This window comes from Cuculus canorus, chromosome 1 (assembly GCF_017976375.1).
Source record: "Cuculus canorus isolate bCucCan1 chromosome 1, bCucCan1.pri, whole genome shotgun sequence".
Classification (NCBI taxonomy): domain Eukaryota; kingdom Metazoa; phylum Chordata; class Aves; order Cuculiformes; family Cuculidae; genus Cuculus; species Cuculus canorus.
The window spans coordinates 90505134-90526209 of NC_071401.1; the positions used below are offsets into that span (position 1 = coordinate 90505134).

General features: G+C 42.1%; 1 protein-coding gene across 3 annotated transcripts in view; it reads right to left on the reverse strand.

Moving 5' to 3' along the window:
* Window positions 1-374: 374 nt before the first annotated feature.
* Window positions 375-21076, reverse strand: part of NDP (norrin cystine knot growth factor NDP) — a 50299-nt gene continuing 29597 nt past the window's right edge. For all 3 annotated transcript variants that reach the window (XM_054086145.1, XM_009560898.2, XM_054086151.1), the window contains one exon: window positions 375-14732. In XM_054086145.1, coding sequence (XP_053942120.1) covers window positions 14505-14732 — 228 coding nt within the window. In that variant the 3' untranslated portion in view covers window positions 375-14504. The remainder of the gene's footprint in view (window positions 14733-21076) is intronic.

Genomic DNA, 21076 nt, shown 5'->3' on the forward strand with positions numbered 1-21076 from the left:
CATCACCATCACTGTGCTGAAGATGCATGGCTGCCTGAAAATCACCAAGCAAAGAACTTCATACTCCATAATCTCTGGATGTTATGGAGAAGTAAAAGTAAAATATAAATTGATAATAAAGTCTGAGGACACATCATAAAATTTATGTCATTAATTCTTAAGTATGGGACAACATTCTTTCTGAAAAGAATTGGTTTAATTATGATTAGAGATGTTTTAAAAAAGAAGGCTTTTCTGTTCATAAATGTCTGTCTTTGGCTGATATGAAATGCGTATGTCAGAAATAGCATAGAACTTAAATGTTTTATTGTAAAGAAATACTTCCAGCACTTCTAGATAAAAGCTATATTTTAAAATTCATGCATGCTGCACACGTGGCATCATATCATTTATATCAAAGGAGAGCTGCAGCTAGCATTAGCCCCATCCTATCCTGTATTAATATTAGTCATAGGCGGTAGCAATTTTAGTTGTATTTCAGCATTATTAGTGTTCCACAAGAGGAACTCTTTGTAAATATTTTTAACAGAACTAAATACAGAAGAGGAATATCATAAGATTAACAGTTTTGATCACAGGCCTTATTATTCGATAGCTATTTCATCTTGTTAGCATTTTGTTCAGTGTTCAATGTAAGACAAACTGTATTGTCACTATTTGCTTTTGAACTACCAAGCAAAAAGGTGATATGTCTCTGCTATGTTATGAAGTAACTGTTCTTTTTCATGTGAACAATGTGGTCTTTTATTACATTCTCTTCACATTGATTCTGTTCTAGCAAGATTCATCTCCTTTTTCCAGTATCTAATCATGCTCCCATCAAAGTATCTGTCCCTGAGAGAGAGGGAAGGAGAGGAGAAGCACATATGTTGCCTGCCAGGAGACTGAGAAGACATTTTTATTTATAATGAAAGTGACAGAAGAATGCATAAAGCAGAAAAATGGAAAATCTCGAGTTTTATCAGCAATAAGGTTAGTTTTTCATCTACATGTCTAGCTTTGGTAGATTTGTCTGATACTCAATGATGATTCATAATCCAACAAAATCAGAACGACAGCTCAGAACACAATTGAAAATTATGCTCTGGTTATTATTGTAGTCCTGTGAAGACTCAGAGCCTGAACATGTCCTGTACTTAGATTTCAATGGAGAAAATTTTTCAGAGCTGACATTTGAAAAGGCCATTGCAATTAAATTAGATAGAGGCAAAGCATTCTACTGGCTGGTGTATACTTCTCCAGAAGGTTCATAACCTCAGTGATATCAAGATAGATTACAGATTAAGTAATCCTCAAATAAACCACGATAATGTCACCCTATCTCCTTGTTGACACTGGTCATCTTCCAGATCATACTTACGGTCCAACACCGTCCACAGGTCATACACGTTCATGAGCCATAATGGGTTTTTGTTCCCCAGCAGACTCTGTAACTGCAATCTCTTTGTGACTGAAGGATTTACACTTCATACATAAAAGAGAAGAGCTCTCCACAATCATCCTATTTCCATGCTGCCTCTCACACACCAATCAGCCTGTAAGATACAGTTGGATGGTCCTAAACATCAGGCAACATGGAGCTGGTCATTGCTGTGGATGTTGAAAGGCAGCAGAGGAGCTGGTGTCCAGCAGGCTCTTGCTGCTGTCTGTCAGTGCAGAAATGTCACAAACAATAGAACCAGAAAAAAACCTCACATTGTGTCGCACGTCTTTATATTGTATCATGAGCTACTTTGCTGAATCCAGAGGATGAGGAATTGGGCTTTGCTCCTTCTTGGTGCAACTGAAAGTCTTGTTTTGTGGTTGGTTTCTTTGCTTTTTTTTTTTCCTCTCTAGCTTGTCTTAAAATTCAGGAGAGAGCATTTCAGTGTTGCTTCAGTTGAAAGTCAGCTGTTCCAGAAGCACAGATAAAACATACCAAACATAACCCACTTCAGATGGGGTTGATGAAGGGTGGGATGGGATAGGATGGGATGGGATGTGGGGTGAGAGAAGGAGGAAAGATAATTGGCTCTTTTTCAAAGTGTAAGTACTGACTTTAATCAGTTCTCGTGAAAACTGAAGATAGTAAAAGGTGATACTGTGCTACAAGAAGTCAGTGAACCTGCCCAGGAGCCTCCTGAAGTGGGATCTTAGAGCTATAATGCTTTAGCAGAAGCATACACACAGCGAAACTCATTCAGGGAAAAGCTGAGGTTCCTTGTGCATCTTCACTTAATTTTTGGCCTTAGTAATTAACAGAAACTCCCAGGAGATGGGTGCCCTGACAGTCAGTGTAGTTGTGTGCCTGTTTTTTATGGAACTAGCATTTACATCTTTTTTTTGCATTGTAGTTAGTCTGTGTCCCACCACTATCTTCTCACCTCAAAATACTTTTTCTTGGGCTGCTTTATGAGGCTTCGAACCACCATTTTCCCTGCCTTTGGCCATCCCCCTTCCTATGTATCTTCACAGCTCTAAAGCCTAAGTCTGTTCATTTATTCAAAAAAAAGACATCTTATTTCTTATGGCCTTGACACTGTACTTTAGACCAGTAGCATATCTATTTATTGCTGGAGCATTATAGTAAGGAAGGATTAGCAGTGCTGCTGGCTGTGTCAAGGACCAAACCTCAAGAGATTTCTAAGCCACCTGGCTACATGACAAGCATTTTAAGGTCTTTGGAAAGTGCAGAGTATAAACAGGAACAGGAGTAGAAAATGTAAACCAGGAGCAACGGAATCAAATCATTCTTAGAGAGAAAAAGTTGGGGGGAAGAGGGTAAAAGCACATGCAGAGAGTTCAGAACATTGGGTTAAATCTGTCTCAGATTTACAGGCATCTGCAACAGGCACTGAGAGCTCATGCTCACAGCTGCAAGCTAAAGCTGAATTTCCTCTTTCCAAACAACAGTCAGAACAAATAGGCTACCTTAGCCTACACTTTCACAAGCCAAATGCTGCCAGCCTTCTGCAGGCTGTCCTATTACTTGAAATGAATTCACGGTATATTTGCTTTCTCAGAATGTTGCAGCTCTGCTGTCTTTTTAGCTCGGTTTCAAGAGCAGCTTGCAAATGATTCTCCTTTTCTGCTTCCTGAGCAGAGAATCACTTTGACATAATATTTCTGTGGCAGTACCTGCAATGAGGATGCATGCCTTGGCCTCCTCTGCTTAGTTTAGCAGCACAATTTTTTTTTTTTTAACCCTGTCCTCAAAGGTCATGCATCATGAACTTAGCCAAGAGAAAGATATTATGCCAAAATTGTTATGACACACTGCTACACCCAGGGGCATAGAAGGAGACCTGAGGAGATCATCTAATTCACTGCACTGTCTGCAGGTAGGGTTGACTATACCTAAGCATTTATATAAACTGTTCCTAAAGGCACCTAAGGATATCTCTTAACAGCCACCTACTGTAGTCTTTTGTAGTTCTTCATTATCTTCTTCTTCTCTTTAAGAATGCTTTTCTTCATTATGGATATTAGGAATCTGATCCCTGCAGCTGCTCTTTGCATATTTTAACATTTTCAGCAGATTTTTCCTCAGCCTTCTATTCTATAGGTTATACAAGACACTTCTTTTGATTCTTTCTTATAGGTTAAGTTTTCATGCCCTCTGATTATTTGAATTTCTCTCCTATATTTTCTCTAGTCAGTGAACATCTTTCTTGAGCTCTAAACTGAACACGCTGTTCCAGCTGAACCCTCACTGATGCTGAATAATGTGGAAGGATTGCTTCAGGTACCTCATGATGCCTCCTGGTATTGCATTTATCTTTCTCAGAACAACGTGATATTAGTGACCTATGCTCTGATGTGACCCACCTAAATCACTATGTCTTCTCCTGGTGAATGTATGTATTTCTAAGGCTGATTATTCTATCCCATCCTCTGCATCATTCAGGTCTCCAATCTGTTTACATTAGGCAGTACCTGCAATTTGTCAGGATTCCTTTGAATACTAATTTGTATTTTTAGTCCCTATTGCTTAATGTCACATGCCAATACCAAAAGCATCCTCCCTATTCCATCAACTCAGTCATCGGTGAAAAAATGGAGTGCCCCAACTAATGTAATCTCCCATTTTGATAGTGTTTACTAGTAGCTACTCTCTGAGGGTAGCTGCTACTCATCTCTCAGAAGCTCCATCTAGACTGTGTTTCCTTATTTTATTTGTGAGGATATCACTACGCTATGTTAAGGGCATCCCTGTCATTCCTATTGATCTCCACAGCTGCTGTGCAGTTATACCTGGGTTAAAATAGTCCTTTTTTTTGTGTGTGTGTGTACAGTATATTGATCTGCACCTGTGACTCTGTCTGCGATATGAATTATAGCAAATAAATAAATTACAGTAATGGAATTGCTTCTTTTTTTTGAGGAAAGAAATAGTAGGTTGATTCAGCTTGTGGATTAAGACTGGAGAGGCCACGTCTACCTATGCAATAGGTGTCTAACCTCCTGTTATAATTCATGGGCATCTAGTCAGGACAGTCAGTTCAGTCTAGAAGGCTACTCAGCTCACCCAGAGATATACGCTAATGTCTAGTGAGGTGAGTTGTGTGAGGTGAGGTGTGATCTGTCATGTGAAAGGGGTAGTGTGTCTTCCTAATCCTGACCTACAAGATTATCTTAAACTACTAATGTTGCTTACATTTATGGTAATTGAACTTTATCCTGTGGAAAAAAAACAAGGTACTGGGGAGGAAAATAAATAACAGAATGAGAAACATGCATCAGCAACATTGTTAAAATTTGTTTCCTTTATAACTTGATTTCCTATCAAAACTTATTGCATACATGGCAGGGAGGTCTAGATACTGGTGTGGGAGACCACAAAATGGGGAAGGATTTTTTGGTAAAGCTGTAGTTTCAGCTGTTGAAGTTTTGTCTGGAAAACGGCTCAACAAACAATTTGCTATTTTACAGATACTCAAAACCATCAGGGTTTTATTGTTCCACAAGTAGAGAAAAAGACCAGGGATTGTCTGAATTCAACTGAAAGAAGCACACACTAAAGTAAGAAAGAAGAGTAACTCCACAGGTTGCAGAATTATAAAGCCTGTCTGGCTTAGATTTAGCTTCTATTTTCCTTTTTTTTCTTTTTCAAACTGCCTCTTGCCCTTCTGTACTCTCTTTTGCCCGCAGCATGATTGTAGACAGTCCTTCAGTCCTTTCTTGGAGGCATCACTTTACATCTCCTCTTTTACCTGTCACTGATTCTCAGCTGTAAAGACTTAAATATCATGTAACTATGAAGCTGAAGGTGGATGACAATATCTGCTCTTTAAAAGCCTTGGCTGCTAACTGAATATCTGAACTTTGCTTCCTCTTTAGTGGCTCCGCTGCATAAACTCAGATAACATAAGAAAGACTCTCCTGGCCAAAACTGGTGTAGACTGGCAATATCAACCTTCTTTGGTCTCTGACCAAACCTCACGTCAACTTATTTTAAATGCAAGAAGGAGCAAGAGCTCACAATCATGGTATTTCATGAAATGTCATGAAATAGCAAGAGTATTAGAGCAACTCTGTTCTTAACATACATTACCACTCCAGCTGCAGCACTGGAGAGGCATACTGATCCCACAGCCCAGGCTCACTCTAAGCTCACTTTTTAGTTCAGCCCTGGGGCAGCAAGCTAGGTGCCACTGTTATATATCTAACCTTTCTGGTCACTGCCAGGACTTCAACAGGGCATTTGGCACCTCTTGACCCCTCTTTGGTATCTATGCAAGATCCTTACCATCCCACAGCTGGCAGCAGGACACCCTCAGTGTAAAGTTGCTTTTGTAAAGGTTTGCTGCCCAGACACTTTCTCATCCCAAGAAGCATGGGAGTGTAAAAATATGGTGGGCAAGATTTATGATTATGTCAGACTCTTGCATGAGTATGGTGTAATATTCATAGATGCATAGGAACATAGAACGGTTTGAGTTGGAAGGGACGCTAAATATCGTTCTCTTCCAACACCCCTGCAATGGGCAGAGACACCTCCCACTAGAACAGGCTGCTTAAAGGCCCCATCCAACCTGGCCTTGAACACTTGCAGGTATGGGGCATCCACAACTTCCCTGGGTAACCTGTTCCAGTGCCTCACCATGCTCATAGTGAAGAATTTCCTCCTTATATCTAATTAAATCTTCCCCTCTCCAATTTATAGCTGTTCCTCCTATTCCTACAACTGCATGCCCTCATAAAAAGTCCCTCCTCAGCTTTCTTGTAACCCCTTCAGTTACTGGAAGATCGCTATAAGGTCTTCTCGGAGCCTTCTCTTCTCCAGGCTGAACAACACCAGCTCTCTCAGCCTGTCCTCATAGCAGAGGTGCTCCAGACCTCTGGTCATCGTTGTAGCCCTCCTCTGGACCCATTCCAACAGTTCCATAACCTTCTTATGTTGAGGATTTCAGAACTGGACAAAATACTCCAGGCAGGGCCTCGCAAGAGAGGAATAGAGGGCCAGAATCACCCCCCTCGACCTGCTGGTCACGCTTCTTTTGATGCAGCCCAGGATGCAGTTGGCCTTCTGGGCTGCAAGCACAGATTGCCAGCTCATGTCAAGCTTATCAATCAGCACCCACAAGTCCTTCTCCATAGAACTGCCCTCAATCACATCACCCCCCATCCTGTACTGAAACTGTAGATTGCCCTGAACCAGGTGCAGGTCCTTGCACTTGGCCTTGCTTCATAGAATGTGGTGGGTTTGTCTTTTCACGTTTTGAAGGCTTAAGGATCATTCCTGTCCTCTTCTGCTGTCTAGAGGTATCTCCTGGTATTCTCAAGGACACTCACATTCTTCATCCTCCTGAAGTGACACAGGCCCTGCGTCTGATGCCTGATATCCCTTTTAGAGTTTTTACAAGCTTGGCTTTGTTAGACAAAATTGCAAGCCCTCACATGATACTTAATCACAGGCCACTGATTTGGGGTTTTCTGCTAACACAAAGCTTTCTTCCACTTATTTCTGCCAACTTAACAGCCTGCCAGATCTCACAGAAGGGATGGGAGAGCTAGGAACCACACACTGCAGTTGATAGAAACTTGCCAAATTTGCCTTGCTGAGCACAAAACTTAGCATATAAACCCCCTTCTTCACACTTTCCCCTGTGCTTTGCTTGTGCAATAGTCCCGCTCCCAATCACACAGCCTTTGTACTACTCTCCCCATTCCACAACCCAACACAGCCTTCTGCAGTCATGCAGCAAGATGTGCCAGATGCATCCATTGTCCTGTGCTCGTGGGCCATGCTATATCTCATTCTGGAGCTGAAGGTCCATGGGATTCTTTTAGACTGGGAAGCAAGGTAGACCTGAAGGGAGATTCCTTGGCTGTGTGACCCTACACAAAGACCCTCCGATACCATACTCATCCTGGGAGTAGTAGCCATATGCAAACAACTTCAGCCCTGGTAACGTAGCCTAGCCAAGCTGGATCCACTGGCAGCTTTATGTCCCAGGTGCAACAGTCAACACCACGGACACAGGAGAAAAAGGCATGTTTAAACAACTTTTGAAAGAAAACATTTTTCAGCTTAGAATCATACAATCATTTAGGTTGGAAAATACCTTTAAGATCACCAAGTACAACATTCAAATCTAACACTGCCAAGTTCACCACTAAACCATCAAGCGCCACATCTACACATCTTTTAAATACCTCCAGGAATGGTGACACACTATTTCTGATACAAACTAAGCTTCTAATGAACCTGGCTACTAATCTGAGCTGTGGAAATCAGAGAACCAGTTGTGCTTTCCTGACTCTCCCCTTGCAGGGCTGGGCCAGGTCAGCTGTGCCCAGCAGGAGCTGAAGCGCTGTACGGGAGCTCCACCTAAAGGCTCAGCCCCAGCCGCAGCTCTCTCCCAGGAAGAGAAGAGGGAGCACGGTCTGCTCCACCTCCTGGGAAAAAGAGGTTACTCAGCAAAACGCACGAGCAGTCAGTAAATACTCTTTGCAGACAAGTGTGCTGCTGACCTGGCATCATTTTGTATTCATCACCTTTTATTTTATTGCATTCAAGGCCATTTGTGCAGTTGTTTTGTGTGATAGCAATGGCAGTATTGAGGTCTAAATGCATAGAAATACATTTATGAATATATAAGAGCAGATTTGAGCATGTCTCAGTATCTTTCTCTCATATCTTAATGAAAGATTGCAATATAAATCATTTCCCACAAAACTGTGGTTGTCAAGGCTATAAGCTATGGCTTCTCCCCTCCCAAAGTAAACACAGCTTCACCCCTCTGTGTGTGTGTGTGCACGCACATATGTGTGTGTCTATGCACATACACAGACCTGCACCTGTATCTATTGTTACATTTTCAGGAAAATAACCACAACATAGTCATTACTGAGTTTCCAACACCAGGCCACAAAATAGATAGGCCAAATGTTCTGGACTCTATGGTGCCTGCAGATGGAAAGAAAGAATTAGCACATCATTCAATCTTTGAAACGAGATAGAAAAGAGGAAAGAAGTCTTCAGTACAGAGGAGGAGGTTGCATGTGTTTTCCTCATGAGGCTATTTCCAAGTTGGAGTGTGGAGGAAGGGAGGTGGACTACGGGCTCCTCATTGCTCAAGGCTTTAAAGGCAGCAGCAAATGTAAACAAAGAAACCACAGGGGAGAAATTAGGAAGCACAGAGATGGCTTCCCCCAGTGTTGGGACCCTGTTGCACATCAAAGAGAATTAAATATGCAAGGCAGTAGTAACTCTAGTCCCTGGAGTGATAATGTTTGACTACATCTAGCTCACATAAAATTAGAATTGGGTTTAAGCCTGCACAGTCTTGCGGCAGCAGGTCACAGGTTTCTTCTCCCAGCACCCCATTCACGTTTACTGGAAGTGTGGGGACAAGCTCTGTTCGTAACAGTGTGGTGATGAGTCTGACATTAGCGGTGGAATCCCAACAGCATGATTGTTTCCATGTGTTAGAGGTGCAGGAGGAGGAGAAGCAGGGCAGGCGAAAGGGATGAATAAAACTTAAATAAGCATAACTCTGAATTTTCCCCAGTTAACAGCAGCTGACTTGTGAACATCTGAACCTGAGGACTGCCAATATCCTGAGCAGGTGCATTGCAGAACTGGATCCTTCCTCCTCTCTTTCCTCCTTGCCTCTTCAATTTCCCTCAGGCAGGAGACTTTACAGTGCTGGCCAGTGCCTGTTCTCACTGAAGTTACTGATTGCTCTCCTTTGGTATGTATAAAAATGGAGTTAAGTCAGCGGTGAGGCTCTTGAAAAGTCCCACTCAGAGTTCATTTAATTCAATTAAGTATTAATCATGGGATCCCTTTAGTTAAAGAAAATTCCCTCCTATCCTTTCATCAAAGAGTAGAATAAGGTGTTTTAATTCCCCTAAGCATCCTCTGCTGCATTTCGTTCTCTGATGTATTTTCCCATAGTCACAGTCTGTAGAAAAGGACTACACTTTTAAATGTAATTCCAGAGATGAGGAATGGCACAGTTTCAAAACACGATAAAACAATGTTGTTAAAATGCCAATAATTCTCTTTGTTGAAACCCTAAATGGATGGAAACAAGAATTGGGAGAGTCTGCAATTTAAAAAATAAAAGACTCATAAAATTACGTATTAAAATACTAAATATAAACATGTAGCTTCATATGGGATCATCTTGATCTCTTTTATATGAAGAGTAGCAGAAGATCATGGCTAGGATATTTATTTGGCTCCAGCAAGTAACTACTGATGTGACCACAGAGGGCTGTATTTGAACAGTCAGCTGAAGGTCTTATGTGGATTTGTGCTCTTACTGTGATGTCTTACTTCAGGAGAATGATGAGAGATTCAGGCCACCTCTAAATTTTGCCCGTCTTGCAACAGGTGGTGCTTTCCAAGAGCAGTGGAAGGGGTCTAGGAGAAGTCTTTGCTCCTCTCCAGTTACCAGGGCCTCAGGAAGCAGTAGAAGGCTGTGAGGCTGAAGAGAGATGTCTGTGAAGCAGAGACGTGTTTTTTGCATATATGTACATACACATATGCACAGGGAACATAGCAAAAAGTACAAAAGGTCCTACCTCTAATAGTAACAAAAACTGCTCCTTAATAAAGATAAGGGGCTGATTACCATTCCGACTTCTGCAAAAGCATGTTTATTTCATTGTCAAAGACCAAACCGGGCAGTCAGCATGTCATTTCAATACTTGAAATATTTTCAATGTCTTTTCAGTATTGTTTGTGTGAATTCTGCAAATCTAATTTCTGATACACTCAAACACCTGCCTGGGACGTTTTCACCCTCAGGGTTTTAGATGGAAGACAATGTGACTATTGGAGATTCTCTCTGCCTTTCTTACAAGAACTACCTGGGAACTTGCATCTGTGTAAATATTTTTTTGGCATACAGAAAACTCAAGTCCAAAGAGCAGCCTAATTTTTCTGCCAATGCTCAGAGCACGCTTAGCTCATTCAGATTGCATTGCGCTTAGCGACAGCCACTTTGGTTGTTGCACTACCTCCCCTTTGCACAGCTCCTGCATAGCAGCGTGTTCACCAGACACAGTGGAGACTGATTCCAGGCCTTCCTCCACTCGAACAGCGGATTTGACCCCCATTTGTTATGAGTTGGGGATTGATGCTTCCAGGGGAAATGGTTTTCCAATTTTTTTCTCGAGTATCAGTCATTTTGGAGGCAGAGCTAGACCCAGCTCAGAAATTGTGTAAAAAGTAAAGAGGGCATAGGGTGGTGACAATCAAAAGTCTGTATCACATCTTATCTTGTGTAACCACAGTATAGTTACAGCCGAAACAGCCCGTCTGTAAGGGAAAATGGTGTCTGAAGGGTGAGGTGCTACAAGAGAAAAAAAGGACAAGACCTTCTCATTTGAGTCCCAGTGAGAGGATGCTTTAGTAAAAAAAAAGCCCCATAAAATTATCTGGAAAAGCAGACATTGCCCTTGTTGTTCAGTTTAAGTAGCACTTAAACAGTGACCTGAGAAACAGAGCTTAAGCATCCAGAGTGGTGGCAAACTAAGAAATCAGGAAGCTGTTTCATCTCCAAGCCTCATTTAGACTCTTCCTGACCACAAGCCATAGCCTGTAGTTTTTACCTGAAGCTTCATTTACTTTTGCTTCAATATGCCTCCTGGATTTTAACATGGGTATCACTTGTGTGTGTCATTCACACACACAAGTCATTAGTTGCCTAAAATACTGATAAAAAAGTATTAAAATATGGATTTATAACTGACTTCGGGGCATTTGGTTTTGAAGAATATTTCCACTTTTTCTTAAATATTAATACAAAGATTGCCTGACAAAGACAAGAGGAGAATTTAAAACTTTGATTTATTGTTTAATATCCAGTTCTACCTCTTTACAAGTATGTTTTGTCTTGTCATTCATAATTTCTGTTTATATTACTTCCGTGCATTTATTCAACTCAACATATAGATTAGATAATGTTGAATTTACCTCAGTGTTTATACCTGGCAACAACCTTTGTGGTCACAAGGTGATGATTTCATTAGAGAAACCAAGTAAAAGTGGAAGGAATGTGTGGTGTGAGAAGTTAAAAAAAAATCTTTTGTTGAAACACAAATATCTTCTGAGAGACCAGTTTGAGCAATTATAGCTCTGGCACTGTGATAGCGAGAGGATGTGGGAATAAACACTTAGCCAAGATCTTCTCTCACTATAAACATTCTTTTTCTTTCTAAATTGGCTCAGGCATAGTCTCTGCTCACCAGAAGACCACAATTGGGCCCCTGCTGCTCTGTCACATCCTGCAGCCATGTAGGAGAACCTCAAATCATCACCTAAATTTTGTTTCATGGGCCCCTGGCATCCTATTTTGCACCAGCAGAGAAGGCCAGCAGCAGCATGACCCAGGACCAGGGGTGGTGCTGGATATAGCAATTACCCTTAAAACATTCCCCTTTCCTTAGATAACTGCATAGCATTGCTTGCGTGCAGCCGTCACTATACCCACACTTAGAGGTCATGCATATTTTGCAGTGTAGTTGTTTGGTTATTGAAGTATTGCTGACGTTTCCAATGAAGACTGGAATTTTCTATATATAACTAACAGTAATGGGTGGCACTTTTTTGGATAATGGGATTTTTAGATGCTAGAGGTTGAAAGAGATTAGAAAGGGGACATGCGTATGATCTTTCGTATAAAGTACCTTGGTGATAATACCCGGCTCACACTCCCTTCGTTCACTCTTTGATGTTCAGCCCATGCATCAAATGTGGAAAGAATGACTGACAGCATTGAAACAATGAGTGGTGTCTAATGAGCTCACTGGGGCCCATCACTCTCAGTTTTGACATTTTAATCTGAGCCCATCAGCTTCTAACAGTTTAATTGACCCTTTTATTTGCCCACAGTTGTATGTTGTTGAAAGCTGGCCATCTCCAAGTCAGTGGCAGTCCTTCCCATGTACCACAAACCTCTCTAAATGGTGTCTGTGAGTGTGCTAGCCTGCTGTTATTTTCCACTTCTGACTGACATCGATCCAGCTCTAAGATATGGCTTGCAAGGCCAGTACCTGTCACCTGGCTGACTTCAGATCCCATTCATATTTGCCATGAGGAGACAGCGGCACAGGAATCTGGCTTTGAGCAGCCACAATAACTCCTGTGCAGACCACAGGATGACTGTCCTTCTTAGTTGACCTCAAGGATCCCCTACAATATTAGTATGCATCCTTGAGCTGCTGCATATGGCATTTGAAGCAGACAGACTGAATGACACTGCACAGAAGGACGGAACACTGGGCTTGGGTAGGGATTCCCCTCTATACCACTAGGCTCTACCAGACACTGATGTCCAGGGGAGCTGCTCTGCCCTGTCTCAGACAACAACCATGGGACATCACACACAGGGACTAGTGTGGGGTAGAAACTGCCCTGACTCTGAATCCTTACACGGCAAAGATGTTCCTGACACTTCCATGACTTCTATCAAAAAATATCTCACATGAGTTTATATGAACACCACAGACATATTGCTGACTGACTGGATATATTGCCATTTAAGAAGATAAGAACAGTAATACATTATGTTGTTTCCTTGCAGTCACAAGAGACTATGACTGAACCTTCCTAAAAAGTCATGTTAATGGAGGAGGGACAGAATATATCTACAAATATTATTCCAAAACTTGAGATCCTTTGTTATTCTAGAGACTCACTCTATCTACCACTGCAATTCATTCAGCTCCTCAGGGCATTTCTTTCTGCAATGATCCTACAGGGGAAAGCAGCCTATGGCCTCACTTGCTTCTTACAGAGAGGTGCTGGATACCCCTTCTCTGCAGGACCTCTGAGACCCTGGCTATGGGATAGCTTCACCTTCAAATGAGATCTGGGCTAGTTCATGCTAACTCTGCCATCGCCTCCTAAATCCTTGTGTGCACAAAAAGGATGTGTGGATATATGACCCAGCCGAGAGCTGCACGTTCCCCAAGCAGATGCCAAGCTGGATGGAGAGTCTACGAGGACGCCAGATCTATCCCCAGGTAGCAGATCATTAGGTAAATTGAAACACAGCCTTTGTGATCCAGTAGACAATGCTGGGACTCAGACTCTGCCTTAAACTTCCTATGGGCGTGTCAGTGTGATTTCCTTGTGTTTGGGATTTCCTGTCTTTAAAAAGCAAAATGGCACTCACTCAATGGTTTAAGAGTTATAGAAGAAAGTAAGTCCTAGGTTTGGTCATTATTTGGTGCCTCTAGCTCTGTACACCAACAGGTCTACCCAAATTAAGAAAAGACTCCATTTAGTACAAGTCATTTTAATCTTTGATTAGTTTTTAGCATTTCAATGATGTCACGTTTCCAAGCTTTTAGAGGGGAACTATGAGTCTCATGACTTTTAACTTCTCAAGAGTCACTGAGCCACTGAACTCTGATGCTGTACATTGTGAATAATCACTTTAGCTGGCTAGGGCTGGGTAGTCCCCAGCGCTACATTTCATATCCAGTTCACTTTTCAATGATTTATTTGTAATTTCTGTTAAAGTACAGTTAAAGTTATCCAGCACTTGGCTGCTAGATCTGTAACAGATAACCCTTGCCAACAAGAAAGTTTGTTTTGAAGGCCAGTATAATTAGGAGACTAAGAATAAATTGATAGTTTCAGAGTTTGTAGGTGGGAACTGATGCCCAACCTCTGTCTGAATGCCAACTTCCAGAGTGCAGTGCTGTCATTCGGCTGACCTCCCACTCTTTCCCCTTGCTGCCATTGGCCTAAAGTAAAAACACCTCTCTGTAGTCAGAGCTGAACCTGAAAAAGAAGAAACTCACAAAAAAAAAAAAAAAAAAAAAAAAAGGCTTCTTTAAACAAGTCCTCATGTTTTCACCTTTGTCACAGCCCACACTTCAGTACTGGCACCATCCAGAGCCCCAGGATATACAGCTCTCAGATCCAATCCAACCTGGTTAGTCCTGTCCTCGCTGCAATCGTACACTGGAAGCGTCAGCCTCACCTTGAGTTACCTCTTGGGAGACTTCCCCAAGAGCAGCATCCCGATTCCCCCACTGCTGTGGCAGGTACGTCCCTAGGAGTTGCACTCCTCACAATGGCAGGAGAGGATGTAGCGGTATGTGGCAGTGAGCCGCATGCCCCCAGAGCATCGCAACCGCATGGCCTTCAGCTTGGAGGTCTGGGGCCGGCAGCAGTGGCAGGTGGAGCGGAAAGGCTGCTTCAGGACGGTGCTGAAAGAAACCATAGGCTCCGAGCGTGATGTCTGGCTGCAGCGCCCTTCACAGCGAGCCAGCAGCACCATCTGTGAAGGAAGAGAGATGGGTTAGGAAACATGGCACCACGGCTGCCAGATCACAGCTAACACCAAGAGATGGGTACCTCCTTCCAGTCTGGCTGGTCTTTCTTCACTTACTGCATCTCCCCACCTCGACAAGGGCACCCAGCCCCACACAGTGTGTTGCCTTCAAGCCTTTTCAGAAAGAGTAGAGGAGGGAACATGAGCAGGAGGAAAAGGGAGTCTCTGCGTGAAGATGCAGGCACCGATACCAAAAGGACAACATGGCCTGTTTTTCTGAAAGCTGACCTGAGGGCTCCAAATGATCTCAGATAGCCCTGCTTTCCACGCATGGTAACTACAGTGTGACTTGCTGACCCCAGATTTGTGGCAGCCAAGCCCTTAAATCATCAGCCAAACTGATTCTTCAGTTGGATATTTTCCAGCATTTTAAGTGTATGTACTAGAGATCAGCAGAACTGGTCTTCAGGGCTAATGAATGTCTCAAATGCTCAAATATATAAACATATGAAGTAAAAATGTAAAGAATATGCTCAGTTTATTGCTTCTAAAAAAGTAGTTTCTAGCTTCCTTCTTTACAGAAATCACCTTGAATATGTATTTGCAATTTTATATATAATCGCATCAGTTGTGTCTGTAGAAAATGCACTGCAGAGCATAAGGCAGTGAAAATGTAAGCATGATGAACTCCTTGTCAAACATAAAGTTTTGCTAGTGAGATTTCCAAAAGCAGTCCAGGCACCATAGCTCTTCTCTGACGTCACCAACTGAGCTGTGACCAGAACAAGGTAACTTGCACAATGGGAAGCACTAAAGAAAGAAAGCTGACGGAAGTTTTTGGTTTGGGCAGGGGAGGTGAATAGAGTCTCTTAAATTATATATAAAACATGGAAAGGATCTTCTATAGCTCAGGAAATCTTGTGATTAGATACAGTTGCCATCGCCCTTGAGAAGGGATGAGGTGTTGAAGAAGTTTAAACAAACTCTTATACCTCCATGGGGAATGAAATATTATGTAAGTCTAAATCTGTTAAATCTCATTAATCTACACGAATTTCAGAATCAACTTCTTATATCATCCCAACAAGGTCAAAATGTGACACAGGTGAGAAAGCAGTCAGTAAAACAGATGTAAGTCTATTCTATGACCAATGAAGAAAACTACATTTTAATCATGCTGCATATATCTTACAGTTTTCCCAGAAAACTACCTAAAAGGGGATTGTAGCTAGGTGAGTGCTGTTCTTTTCTCCCAAGTAAGAAGTGATCTGTTGAGAAGAAACAGTCTCAAGTTGTGCAAGGGGAGGTTTAGGTTGAATGTTAGGGAAAATTCCTTTACTGAAAGAATGATGAGGCATTGGAACAGGCTGTCCAGGTAAGTGGTAGAGTCACCATCCCTGGAGGAGGTCAGAAAACATGTAGATGTTAAGATTTAGGACATGGGTTAGTAAGCTTGTTGGTATTGTGTTGATGGTTGGACTTGATGATCTTAGAGGTCTTTTCCAACCTTAACAATTCTATGATTCTATAAATACGAGCACTGCCTGTGTCCATGGGAAAGGCACTGATGACCCATAAAGAACATACTTTGTACAGTGCTTAAAAATGAATCTTCCAAGAATACTTTCAGTCTAAACAGTTTGCTTGGAATTGTATTAATATATTAACAAGTACACTTCAATCAATACAGACGGATCACAAGGAAGGTGTCTTCATGAGCTGAAGATCTGAGGTTGGTACCATCTTTTTCCCTGGTTTAATGGGTTCTTGTGGCTCTCCAATAAATTTGTTTTCCTTCATTATTTGTAGCATAAATTTATCGTCCTCTTGGTGTGATGCTGCCTGTTTATAAGCAAATACACTCCAGCTGTTAGTAACAATATGGTGAGAAGAAAATTTCAGAGTACTGCTGAGCCACACCCCAGCTTTAGATGTATCAGCTGTGTCAAGCTCCTTAAAATTGGTGTCTCTAATGTATGGAAGGAACTGGGAAAGGGACAATTATCACAGCACTAGCACCCCATTACTGACAGATCAAGATCTACTTTTGTCCCCTGGTGAACAAACCTCATGTCCCATAGTGAGAGGCAGGCAGCTGGTCAAGAGCTATACAGCTATCCTCCCTGTATTACGAAGGGAAGACAGCAGAGTCAGCATTTCAAAAAGTTAATTTCCTTTCCACTTCTTGACAGGTCTTGTTAGGTTTCCCACTTTGGCTAATTCACGAGGCTGTGAATATGCTCTGTCACAGGCAATTCCCAAGCATTTGGTGAAGAGGAGCAGCTGACAACTGGGGTTGCAAAGACAATGGAGCCAAACACTCCTCAGAGGTGGATGCAAGAGATGTGCTATGGTCACAGATTGCTTCTTGTGAAGTTCAGAGGACCTCCAGAGTCCCTTCCAACCAATTTTTCTATAATTCTGTGATTTCAGCCCAAATGTGACTGCACACATTGCTGTATGGTGGAGGTGACATCTAATGATTGTTGCTTCTGGAGCTGGAACTGTTACTCTGGTAACCGTAGCTCAGGTACTGTTACCCTAAGGAGTTTTTACAGCAAGCATGCAGGTACTTTCAGCAATGCCACGGAAAAAAACAAACCAATCCCCAAGGAATCAGAGTAAGGACTACAGAGGAGCTGCAACAGAGTAATTATAGGGCAGAATTATCTGATGTGCCAGTATCTGTCTCTGAATATATTTCTTACAAACAGCAAGCTTTCTAAGTAAAATCAGTCAGTATTTCTTCAAAGTGCAACTGTATTTATAGTTGCTTAGCAAGCCTTGTCTTTAGAAAGCATATTTTATTCTATGGAGAAAATAATTTTCATCTCAAATTCTGCTGGCTGTTTAGTTTTTCATAAGAGTATGGTCAATATTCCTATCATGTAAAATTACACAGAGTGCAGGATTTATGCTCTAGTTTTGCTTTACAGTGTAAACTTTTAAAATGGCCCTGTGCTATGGGTATGAAGTCAAGCTTGAAAGATAAAATATTTTCAGATTTCACATTTTATTGCTTTCTAAACTTCTGGACTAACCTGAACTCTTCAGCAAAATTTAACTTCCTCCTCCTCATAAATCCAGAACAGCGCCAGTGGATTTTGGCAGGTGTGCAAATGAGCTGGAAATAGCATGTACTTTAAAAGCTTTGCTTTGCCATTTAATCAATCACACCAGCTGCTTATTGCATCGTATACTATAGCACAATAGAGATTATCGCCTAAATAATTAGTAATGCTATGCTGGCATAGCACAGTAATACAGTGGGTGTATATATAGTAAAAATGTGTGGGTACTTTATAACCTGATACACGTGCCTCTCAGTTTCCCTTGTCCCTCACACATGTGAGCCTGTGTGTGTCACCTTGTGATGCTGGACCCAGAAGCACAGCATGCTACAACATGGGAACCATGGGGACAGGGGTCTCACCTGTATAAACAGCTAGGGAAGAACAGGTTTTCTAGAAGTTAGCACTCTCATAGGTATTTGGAAGGCCACAAAAGAGAGCAACCTGAATGTGAGGCAATATTTAACTCTGATCATTTGAGTCATATCCTGGAAATTCAGTAGTTGTGAACTGGTTTGTTATTAACAGTGTTCATTGTTCTCTTTTCCATTCTCTTCAGCAACAAGCTGAGGCCCAAAAGCAGGTTCGTTGAGATGCATGAGAACAGACTTTCACACAGTATCCTTAGCCTGGCTGCAAGCAGGCAATCGAGAAAAATCTTCTGAGCTGCCTCATGAGCAAATGTCTTCAAACATTTGTTAAATCTTTCTTCATCTGTTCCATGTCTCTCTGGGCTGGATTCTTTAGTGCAAGACTGTCAGCGGTAGGACACTTCTGGCACATCTGGAGGAAGCTCTTGTGACAGCTAATATTGTAATTTAGGAGGTTCTGGTTGCAGCAGCAATGTGATCCAGCACATGGAAGAAGAGTGGGTCTCCATGACAGAGATAATGCAGAATACGATATGTTCAGGAAAGGCAGTACCTCATGAGCTGCCACAAACATGTCCTTGAAGTCAAAGGTAAACACTGTTTTTCAGAAACAAGTAACCTTCTTCCATCTCTCCTTTGTGTCATTATTATAATGGACTACATTTCTGAAGCCTTTGGAAACCTGTTTTCAATATCTGCCTGAGGTCACAAGCAAGAGGAATTTCAATGATTAAATTATATTGGGTGGATGTTTCCAAATGTAACAAAACTACTTCCCATGTGGGTACAATTGGCAGCCTCCACAAAGAAGCACAGTGGACATAATCATTTTTTAACCAAGATGGACAGCAAATGTAATACGTCTTGCAATTTCTGAAGCCATTTTTAACTTCTGTAATTTTATGCTTTACTAGAAGGGAAAGCATAGGGAGTGAAAAAGGATGGCTCAGTGGAACCAATATATCACACCAAAAAAAGGCAGACTCTCTGCTTGACATCACTTGTCAGCCCAAGCTTCACAATGGAAACTCGGTGGAAAAAAGAGGTACCACAATTCCCACTGCTTCTTCTCGTAGAACCTTCCTAATTTCGACTTCTTTATGTTTTATAACTATATATATACATAGGATCAGTCATTACATCTAATTTCATTAGCAAGTCTAATATTGGCTGTGTTTATATGCTAGATCCAGAACAGAAGCCATATGTCTAGCAGGATGATTCAGATCCACGAAATCTTAAAAAAAAAAAGAACTTAATTTAACACAGAAAAGTTTTATAGGAAATGTCAAGATTATTTTGCTTTGTATGGAAACTGTTTTCATTTTCCACTTCATGAGAAGGTCCATACAACTTGCAGTATTGCTAAAAAAGTACTCTTGAGATGGTTGTGGAATTCGGTAAGCCAAGAAATGTGATAATACTTTCAAACATGATTTCCATCATAGACTTGATTTTAAAAAGTCACTAACATTTATGCAGTCAGAGCCACAAATGTTTATGTCAACAGCTTTTTTCTCAAAGCTCAGTTTTGAAACAATATGGTTTTCATTACAATGCCTTCCCTGTTCTCATTTCCATCAGACCCACTCCTAAAGGCCTGATTGTTTTTTGCTGTCATTAGGGATGTTAAGAAATTAAGTTGGTTTCCTTCTTTCTTTCCTTCCTTTCTTCTTTCCTTGGGCTGTGTAGGAAGCAATGACCTGGGCAGGGAAGAAAAACACGGCTAGGAGTGAGGCATGGACTGACTGTGGGGCAGGCAGGAGTGTGTAGAGCCCTGAGCCCGGGGCTGCAGGGGTAGCGGCCTCACAGCTGCTACCTCTGGGCTGGTCTGGGGACAGGAGGGCCTGGCTGTACTGGTGGCCACCGGAGAGCTGGCCGTGATTTGTGACCAAGAAGAGACAAAGCTGTGCTGGGGGAACCTGTTGCAGCTGGGGAATGGAGATGGGTGGGTGATGACCCATAGAAGAGAAGAGACCAGGACATGAGAGTCCTTTGTCCCTGCGTCAGAGAAGACCCATTCTTCATCCTTCATATAAAATTGCCTCAGGAGCTGGGCTGGGACCTGTGATGTTTATCTTCTTTCGTCTGAGGCGGTGTGCCCAGGTCAGTTATACTCTACGTTTCTCACCACCCTAGAGAAGTCATCACTTGTTAGTCACTTGTTCTTCTGTAAAGACGCAAAGAGGGATGGTGCCTAAACCTGGAGACCAAAGGGCCTTCAGGGGCCACCTACCTTCTTACCTATACTATGTACTGCAGCTACTCCTGCTCTCTGGCAGTACAGGAACCTGACAGTGAGGACCAGCTGGGTGAGGCATCGCCCTCCTGGGCCAAGACATCATGGCAACTATGGCTTCTCAGGTGTAATGGGTAATCTGAAGTGCCATGGGAGGAAAGGGCTGCTAACACTTCCCTGCCAGGGCATAAAAACCACCCACATTTTCACTTTTGCATCACACTGGAGACAACTGCAATTAAATCAATATTGCACAAACAGATGTATCTCTGCTGTTCAGTATGTTAACGCTGGATATTTCCCAGATGGTAAGAAGGTCTAGCCTAAGCTAAGAGCAAAACAAAACATCTCTTCTGAATCACAACTAATGTGTGATTTTACTGTTTAGAACTCAAGAGCAGTACGGCAAAAGCCTCTGATCTTCCACTCACCTCCCATTGCTCTCTTGCCAAGCACAGGGCTGGTAAGAGTGTTGGCACTGGCTGTTGTTCTATTTTGTTAATCCAGGGATGTGGGTGCAAAAGGCAAAGCCACATTCTATGGGACAGAGGGATGGTCCAAGCAGAAACTGTACATCTGAATATGCATTAGGTTAACTCAGCCAGAAAAAATCAGGACAAGACGAAAAGAAACAGCTAAGATTTTCCTATTGTTTCTCCCCATTCTTTT